Raw genomic sequence first — 9,480 nt, 5'->3', positions numbered from 1 at the left:
TGACATGAGACCGACGGGAGCATTATCTTAGCACAAATAGCCAATGGGGAGCCTGATTGGTTGCGCGGAAGCATTATCATAACACGAAAACCTGACCTGATTGGTTCTTGTTCCCCAAGACCTGTAACAGAAACGCATGAACCCAGATTAGATTCTCCAAATGTCCAAGAACCAATAATAAACCAGCAATTTTCCAAGTCCACCGCCAGACCTGAAGTGGCACGCCAAGATATGTGCAAGCGGCCTAACCTCAAGGACCAAGATGCATTGATTCCACAGACCAAAATCCGCTGGGGCTCCATAGCCATTTGCCCAGTGCCATTAACGTGAGAAAGGACAAGTAAGAAATTACTATTTTCTTAGAGCATCTCTAGTCGCATCCCTAAAACGTTCATAAACGGCGCTGGATCAAGCGTTTAGGGGATGTCTCCGCTTCGTGCCACGTTTGGGGCGCGTCGGTGCCCAGCCGCGGCCCCCAAATGCGCCCCAAACATTGAAATTACTCTTTTTTTTTGCATTTTCATTTTAATAGAGAGAATAAATTTGTAGGTGGAATCGAGATTTTGAAAGTAGTGCAACATATTGAAATAAATTAAACATAAAAATTGTGAAAAAAATATGAAACTAATTTTTAAACTAAACTACTTCTTCTTTGATGGCCCTGCCTCGTCATCCTCACGGAGGCGCTTCCTGCTCGTCACCTCTTCCGAAGAGATAGTGGCGTTCGACCCGTTCGAGGAGCTTGTGTCCCCCTCCGACGAGTAGTCCTTGGTGTCTTCGTCGTCGTCTGTGCACGCCGGCTGTGCCTCCGACTTCGCCCGTGCCCTCACCTCCTTCTTTGCTGCCGCCGCCTCCTCCGCCTCCACCTATCATCTTCATCCTCATCCTCTTCCTTTTCCTTCTCCTCGTGGTCATCATCGGCGACGGCCTCCGCCCTCCTCCTGGCCGTCCGTCGGCAGGGAGCTAGAGCTGCTAGGCGTGACAGTTCATTCCCACCAATAGTGCCATCCGGGCGGCTTCCCTCGCTATCGGAGTTCGATGGCAAAGAGATATTGCTCATGGTTCAGAGAGAAGAGGTTGCTCAGTCATAGAGATGAAGGGCGCTGGTCGGTTGGAGATCCGAATGCGCATACATAGGGGTCTAATTGAGCAGGGATGAATAGCGGCGCAGATATCGAAGAGGGTTGCGGTTGCTCTTCCGCGGAGTTCGCTCTCCATTCCGGCGGTCCGCGCGTCGATCGACGCGGTTGCCACTCCGGCGGTTCCCCTTCCTAGCAACTCTACCGTCACTGTGCACCAATAATTTCGTCACGAGGTTGGCGACGGTTGGGCGTTGTTCGTGTGTCAATGACGTATCGGGCCCGTCACTCCTCACCTGGTTTCACGCTTTGTCCGGCACACCCAAAGCATCCCCTGTTGAGCGGGACGAGGACATGCTCGGAGCGTCGGATAACGTATTGGACCGTGTCGGGCGGATGGGGCTTTTGGAGCGGGCAACTAGAACCGAAAAAATGTTCAACTCGCCCTAAAACCTTGAGAGGATGTTTTGGGAACGTTACTTGAGACGCTTTTATTCTAGTGTCGGCATGATCTTTCTGCACTATGGGTGTGGTGGCCTCCATTCCACACCTCTTTATTTATGGTAGAGCGGGGGTGGGGACGGCGGGGTGGTGGTAGCAGCAGCAGGGGGGCTGCTTCTGACATGTGAGCGTGTTCGGCATCACGCCACTTCACTCACTCCCATCTGCTCGAGTGCTCACCGCCTCCCCCCTCGCCATTGTTGCAGAGCTCGCATAAATAGCCCTTGGAGATTCGACCGGAGACGGAGAGGGTGGTGGTCGCTGCTCCTTCTTCTTCTCGGCTCGGTGCGCTCCTCCTGAGGTGGCTTCTTTACAGGTCTGCTGCTGCTATCTTTGTTTTGCTTCTTGCTCTATACTGTACTGTTTCTTGGAGTGGTGTCGGTGAGTGGATCCGTAGGTCTGGTAGCTCTGCTTTGCCATTTTGTGAGTAAGAATTTTGGATTTCTCCTGTCTGGTGCTTACTTGTCCCTTATCATGTAGTAGCTCCCGCTGTGCCCTTCCGCGTCGAATCTTTACCGCGTCTGTATAGTTTTCTCCTCCCTTTTGTGTGTGTAGCTTAATTGTTGTGAGAATTTGTCCTCATCGCCTGAGGTTCTTGTCGGTAAACTTTTCTTCCGACCTCTTATGTGAGAGGTCGGATCTGAACTGCTGCACCGACAATTGGTCGGGTGTAAGCTTTGTGATTTTGTTTAGGATTCAGATTAAAGAAATCCGACCTGTTACCTTCCTTTCTGTGGAAGGACTTACCATGGTCTAGTACTATTTTGACAGACTCACATAGTAGAACAATTTATAGTCAATATGCTACTACAGTAGAACATGCTGAATTTCAAATGCTCATAGCTCACGATCATTTTTTGCTGCTGATAGCAAATTAATGTGTTTACTGGGCAAGCCCAATTTCTCCATGTAACAATTTTGAAGCTTCCCACATGATTTCAACTTCCATTTTCAGCATGAACCCAATAACAGCAGCATATACTGCCTAAATTCGTCAATTTTATTCATCTAGTCTTTAATTCTGGGAACCCTTTGTAAATAATTGAGCTGAACTTACTTAATCCCATGTATCAACACCTCACTGGTTCTTCAAACTTGCAGGAGCCATGGCTAAAGATTACCCCGCATCACCTAAGGCCCAGCACCTGCAAGAATCCAAGAAGCAGCGTCTCACCTATATTCTTGTGGTGAGCGGCCTCTGCGTCGCCTTCTACGTCCTCGGCGCATGGCAGAACACTACCATGCCGAAGCCCATGGGCGATTCAGCAATCAGCCGAGTTGATTGCGACCCAGTGGCACAGAAAGACGGCTCGGTGCCGTCTTTTGGGTCTGCGTCTGAAAATGTGCTCGATTTTGATGCGCACCACCAACTGAATCTCAGCGACACAGAGGCTGTGGTGCAGCAGTTCCCGGCGTGCTCACTCAATTTCAGTGAGTACACACCGTGTGAGGACCGTCCACGAGGTCGGAGGTTTGATAGGAACATGCTGATATACCGAGAGAGGCACTGCCCAGAAAAGGATGAGCAGATCCGGTGCCTCATTCCAGCTCCACCAAAGTACAAGAACCCCTTCAAGTGGCCGCAGAGCAGGGACTTTGCTTGGTTTGACAATATCCCTCACAAGGAGCTCAGCATTGAGAAGGCTGTGCAGAACTGGATCCAACTGGAGGGGAACAAGTTTCGGTTCCCCGGTGGTGGCACTATGTTTCCACATGGTGCTGATGCGTACATTGATGACATTGCTAAGCTCATCCCGTTGTCAGATGGGAAGATCAGGACGGCAATTGACACGGGCTGCGGGGTAAGGAAAGAATGACCTTCTGGCCTCAGGTTTCTTTATGTTGTTATGATTGCTCATGACCTTGTATTGTTGAAGGTTGCTAGCTGGGGGGCTTACTTGCTGAAGAGGAATATAATTGCAATGTCATTTGCACCAAGGGACACGCACGAAGCTCAAGTACAATTCGCACTGGAGCGCGGTGTCCCTGCCATCCTTGGTGTGATGGGGACACAACGATTACCTTACCCATCTAGGGCATTTGATATGGCTCATTGTTCGCGTTGTCTGATTCCATGGGGAGGACATGGTGAGCACTTCATGCATCTGAAATTTATCCAATGTGTAGCTTATACTCAGCTTTTCAAGCTGTTCTTATGTAAAAGTGAACTGCCTAATTAACTGGTGTTACAAATTAATTTGTTAGATGGACTGTACCTAGCTGAAGTCGATAGAGTTCTAAGGCCAGGGGGCTACTGGATTCTCTCTGGCCCTCCAATCAACTGGAAGACGCACCACAATGGGTGGCAGAGGACCGAGGAAAACCTGAAGCAAGAGCAAGATAAGATTGAGGATGTTGCGAGGAGCCTTTGCTGGAATAAGGTGGCTGAGAAGGAGGATCTCTCCATCTGGCAGAAGCCTAAGAACCACCTAGAGTGTGCCAACATCAAAAAGAAGTTCAAGATACCCCATATCTGCAAGAGTGACAATCCTGATGCTGCCTGGTACTAAATTGTTGCAAGGATAGAATAGCCTGATACATATCTGTGTGCCTTTCTCTGAACTGTTATCTGCCTGTTCTGTATAGGTACAAGAAGATGGAATCCTGTCTTACTCCATTGCCTGAAGTAAGCAACCAGGGTTCAATCGCTGGTGGAGATGTTGAGAAATGGCCAGAGAGAGCCTTCACAGTCCCCCCAAGGGTTAAGAGGGGTACAATTCCAGGGATAGATGGAAAGAAATTTGAGGAGGACAAGAAGTTGTGGGAGAAGAGGTTGGCGTACTATAAACGGACCACACCCATAGCAGAGGGGAGGTACAGAAATGTGATGGACATGAATGCGAACTTGGGCGGTTTTGCTGCTTCCTTAATCAAGTACCCTGTGTGGGTGATGAATGTCGTTCCAGTTAATTCAGATAAAGACACCCTTGGAGCAATTTATGAGCGGGGATTTATCGGCACGTACCAAGACTGGTGTGAAGCTTTCTCAACGTATCCGAGAACCTACGACCTTTTGCATGCTGACAATTTGTTTAGCATCTACCAGGACAGGTAAGGAACTTTTATGTTTCTGTATTTTTGAAGTTATTGATTCTTTTATCAGTTTTACTTACTTACATTTGTTCTATTGTTCCATCATGGTTGGCATCTTCAAATTGTTTTTAGTTCTTTTGCCTAGTTTGTTACTGATTATGAGATGATATTTTAGTCTGTATAATTTTCCAGATGAAACCCAGATAGAGTGAACTCAAAATAAGTTATGCGACAGACTTAAGCAGAACCATGTTCACGGTATATTAATTGATAGACTTGAAAAAGGGGAACAGGAGCACAGCCTAGTAATAAATGAAAGTAAATGGAGTAGATCATTACTTTGCCCTTGAGGACTGTATGACCACTACAGTATAGTTTGCTGTTAATACTGTCTGCAAGTCACGTAAGATCATGGTTTGAATGCTTGACATATACTAATATGCATTTTTGAAAGCACATTGTGATGCATTCAACCAATGCACAATCTTGCTGACACCTGGTCCTGCCTTATCGCATTAGTTCCCATGTCACAACTGTGGACGCATTGGGTGGAGAACTGTGACCGTGGACGCATTGGGTGGAGAACTGTGACCGTAACAAACACAATACTATACAGACATTGAACAACACGCATTTCCTGAACTTTGCAGGTGTGATATAACCGACATCCTCCTAGAGATGGATAGGATACTGAGGCCGGAGGGCACCGCGATCATCCGTGACACGGTCGATGTCCTCACCAAGGTCCAGGCCATCAGCAAGCGGATGCGGTGGGAGAGCCGCATCCTGGACCATGAGGACGGGCCCTTCAACCCGGAGAAGGTCCTGGTGGCGGTCAAGACGTACTGGACGGCCGACCCATCAGAGCACAGCTAGCTCTAAATGGCTTCTGGGGTTACAGCCGTGATGATGGTGTCAGAGGTTTGCCATCTCAGTGTAGTAGTAGTATGCGACGGGTTGGTCACTTGTTTCTTTTACTTTTTTTCCAATTCTTTGTAGTTCCGATGGAAATTAAAACATTTGAAGGAGCTGGTTGCAGACAGGGAGAAGTGCAGATCTTATAGGTATCTAGGTCTTATGTGGGCAGTTTCGAATTTCAAGCAGAGCATAGGTTATTTAGCTTGTAATATATGATGGAATCGAACAGACATTGCTACTATATATTGAGCTTAACTGGAATAGGTATTTACTGGTTTGCTTATGTAGCACTTATGATTGTCGACTCAGTTCATGCAAGGCATTATTTCTTGTTTCTTGTTGTTGCACAATTCGCTTGTCTTTCATTTCCATCCTATTGTATTAAGTATTTTGTTTTTGATATATGTGGCTGTAGTCATTTTGTACATTCAGTATTGTTTTTTCTTAGTATATAAGATTCTCAGCAGGGTTTTTGTCTAGTTAAAATCTCGAACCAGGACCCGACCATAAGGGTAACATGGCCCATAGCTCGGCCTGTTGACAGAATGTTTCAGTACCATTCATAGAATTTTGGCGCGTACAACAAATGAATATTCGTTTAGCAAACTGTGGCCTTTTGAAAATTTTACACCACAGTACGATAATAAAAAGAAAGGAATATTATAAGGATCTAACTTGAGATTTAGTCTTCTGACACCGTAAAAAACCGCTGGATTTTACAGCATTATGTGGATGACAACTTCCATTTTTCGGTGCCATGCGGCAGATTGCTAGGGCTCACCACCAATTCTTTCAGACTACTTAGGCTGGTCATAGTGCTACATGATACTATCTCTATAGTGGGTAATATCATAATCATGTTTTTAGAATCTCAAGACAAATTTGTAAATTTGTGTAGTACAAGATTTGTTTAGTATTAACTTTTCTCGTTATTTGCGCTATGATATGGTATCTACTCCCTCTGTCCCAGTTCGCAATGCAAAGTTCCAAAAAATATTTGTCCTAAAATGCCTCACCTTCTAGGCACATTTGCGTTTAATGTGGGAGTAAAACTGATTCATTATTGCATGCAAAAGACTCATCCTTTCGTATCCCACCAATTAAATGGTAGAAAATAAAGTTCTTTTTAATTTCCCAATTAATTGCAGCGCCGATGTTAACGTTTTTACGTGGAAATTTAGAGCCAATGAGAATTCACCTTGGGCCAAGATATTTGAAAACTTTGCCTTGCGAACTGGGACGGAGGGAGTACCTATGTTACTCTAATCCCCTCTATTCTCCTTAATTAGCTGCACATTAACATTTTTATGGGACCAATGTGCATGATACTAGCTAGTAACATCACACACACCAAAACATTTTGGTGACATCGTATGATAATAAATGAAGAAAGAGAGTGAGGTGGTAACTAGCTATGCTACCATAACATCACATTTCTCAAGACAAGATGAGTCTACAATCTAATAATGCATGATAGCACATATATGTAACTACCCACTATGAAGATAGTTATATACTAGAGTAGTAACATGCACCATGTTACTACTCTATGTTACTCCCCACTATGATTAGCCTCATAGCGCTGCCATGGGCCATCACCTACGCTCTTGATCCACTCCTTTCCCATAGTGTGCCCGCAGAGGTTAGGCTATACATTTGGGGGGGGGGGGGGGGGGGGGAGGGGGGCTGATAGCAACTTAGCTACGCCACTGCCTATTACGATCCGTACCCTAAAAAAAAGTTTTTCTTACGAGAAGACTTAGTTCACAAACCAGTACCAAAAACTACATGGCCTATATTAAAAAGCAGAGGGAGTATTATATAAATGGAGATGTGTTAATCTCAAAGTAAAAATTCAAGCATATCACCACCAAACAACCAACTGCCAAAGTGTTGTTTCATAAAAAAAAATTCAGCCCAAGTGAAGTCCAAAAGAAAATATATTACCCAACAGAAAAAAAACCCGAATAGTAAGAAAGATGAAAATAGAACTATAAGAAATAATTTGTCAATTCCTTTTTCTCGGGGTAACCAATTCTAGGTGGTCAGATAACATCAACTTTCATGCCTACTTCATGTATAACTGGATATCTTTCTGAAATTACAAACTCATATGCACAAATCATAACGCATGATATAAAACTTGATTGCTGATGAGCTCTAATTTGATTGCTGATGAGTCTAGAGACTAGCAAAACCCATGATATAAAACTTTTTCCACTGGCAGCTGTTAGATGTAGATGGGCTGCAACCCAGTAATACAGCCCATGTAGCCTACAATTTCTGAAATCTAAAGGCCTATCACGTTGGCAGCTTGAGAATAGCCTTAAAGGACAAAGTTTAATCCAACATGGCTAGTTGGGGAGTGAGTTGGAGTGGTTTATAAGGGCTACTGTTCTACGCCTTCCAAGTGAGTGAGAAGAAAAGGAACCCTTGCACACTCCTCCTCCTCCATCGTCCGCCTCGCCACACATCGCACGCACGTCACGTGTCTCGAGTTCGAGTTCGAAATACCTTTTTTGGAAGCCTAATTTTTTGCTTGGTGCACCAACTGTGTTGGGTACGTGTTGACCATCCGTGTGAGGGAATAGCACTTCACACCACTTGTTGGTGCTAAAATTGCACAAAACCACAACTTCGATTTTGTTTTGCGCAAAACACCAGTTTTCAATGCAATTCGTTACAGAGAACACAACCATATGAATTAGGAACACTAATAGACCAATTAACAAATTGGGGCCCAAGTGATGCTAAGCCTGGACAGGAAACCTCCACTCGACCGACCGGTTGCGCTCGATAGGAAACCCTCGAGGGGCTGCCACCCGCACGAGGGCTCCGTCGACCCGGTGAGCGGCTCCGGCAGCGAGAGAGGCGGCGCTCCGGTGGCAGGGATGGGGGAGCACGAGGAGTTTCCCCCTGACCATGAAGTATTTGGAGCCGCAGAACCTGGCATCGACTGGTTTGGAGTCGAATAAGCCTCCAACCGAGCTGGCGATGGGGGTGGGGATGACGGCGGCAGCGGCGCGTCGCCCACATGGACTGCGACACCTGCACCACAACAACAAGTACCCGCGGCTGCACCACGGCCAGCTGCACCTACACCACGGCCAGCTGGATGTACACCACGGCCAGCTGCACCTGGACAACAAGTACCCGCCAGCTGCACCTAGACAACAAGTACCCGCAACTGCACCACGGCCAACTGCAGCTGGTGAGTAGGGTTTAGAAACCGAACTCCCCTCCGCGGCCCCTTTTAATACGGGGCGGTCGCGTAGTTTCTCGGGGGCCCAAACTCGTTATACGGGCCAGACCGTGAGTTCGGGCTCTGTTCTGGCCCAATTTCAGCCCGAACCCGTATTTTCACCGGAGTTTTCAGTTCCGGTCTGTTTTACGGGCTCTGCTAGAGATGCTATAATATTTACATGTTTCTCTTATGATGCTTCCATGTTTTGGATGGAAAATTGACAAACAACGTTATGTACAAGATGGATGTGTGGTTAAACATGATAAATATGTGGCTGTCTTGTCAATCATTTTTTCTTGCTAAATATTTATCGTTAACTTGACGAATTCAAGCATACCAGTTGGGTCACATTGAGATTATCTCGTGAAGGTGGGCCCCAATTTGTCGATGTCGTCCAGGTGCAGCTAGTTGTGGTGTACATCCAACTGGCCGTGGTGTAGGTGCAACTGGCCGTGGTGCAACTGCGGGTACTTGTTGTTGTGGTGCAGGTGTCGATGTCCATGTGGGTGGCGCGCCGCTGCCGCCGCCGTCCCCACCCCCGCCGCCAGCTCGGTTGGAGGCTTGTTCGACTCCAAACCCGTCGATGTCAGGTTCTGTGGCTCCAAATACTTCATGGTCAGAGGGAAACTCATCGGGCTCCCCCATCCCTGCCACCAGAGCGCCGCCTCTCCCGCCGCCGGAGCCGCTCACCGGGTCAACAAAGCC

At 46.8% G+C, this 9,480-nt stretch overlaps 1 protein-coding gene across 1 annotated transcript; it reads left to right on the top strand.

Annotated features, from left to right (window-relative positions):
* The first annotated feature begins 1,671 nt into the window (after positions 1-1,671).
* On the top strand, positions 1,672-5,881 carry LOC127306148 (probable methyltransferase PMT17). The gene is made up of 6 exons (XM_051336764.2): positions 1,672-1,896; positions 2,682-3,382; positions 3,458-3,668; positions 3,786-4,083; positions 4,167-4,631; positions 5,264-5,881. Exons 2-6 carry the CDS (start codon positions 2,687-2,689, stop codon positions 5,487-5,489), a joined length of 1,896 nt encoding a protein of 631 aa, XP_051192724.1. The 5' UTR covers positions 1,672-1,896; positions 2,682-2,686; the 3' UTR covers positions 5,490-5,881.
* Positions 5,882-9,480: the final 3,599 nt, after the last annotated feature.

The sequence above is a fragment of the Lolium perenne genome, chromosome 1 (genome assembly GCF_019359855.2).
Source record: "Lolium perenne isolate Kyuss_39 chromosome 1, Kyuss_2.0, whole genome shotgun sequence".
Lineage (NCBI taxonomy): Eukaryota > Viridiplantae > Streptophyta > Magnoliopsida > Poales > Poaceae > Lolium > Lolium perenne.
This window is presented reverse-complemented; position numbering and strand designations above follow the sequence as displayed.

Bases quoted from the DNA above. Each gene is read 5' to 3' on its own strand.
- LOC127306148 (XM_051336764.2), top strand. From the start codon at position 2,687: ATGGCTAAAGATTACCCCGCATCACCTAAGGCCCAGCACCTGCAAGAA. The intron at 4,084-4,166 runs GTACTAAATTGT...TGTTCTGTATAG, and splicing joins GACAATCCTGATGCTGCCTG to GTACAAGAAGATGGAATCCT. The intron at 4,632-5,263 runs GTAAGGAACTTT...TGAACTTTGCAG, and splicing joins TTTAGCATCTACCAGGACAG to GTGTGATATAACCGACATCC.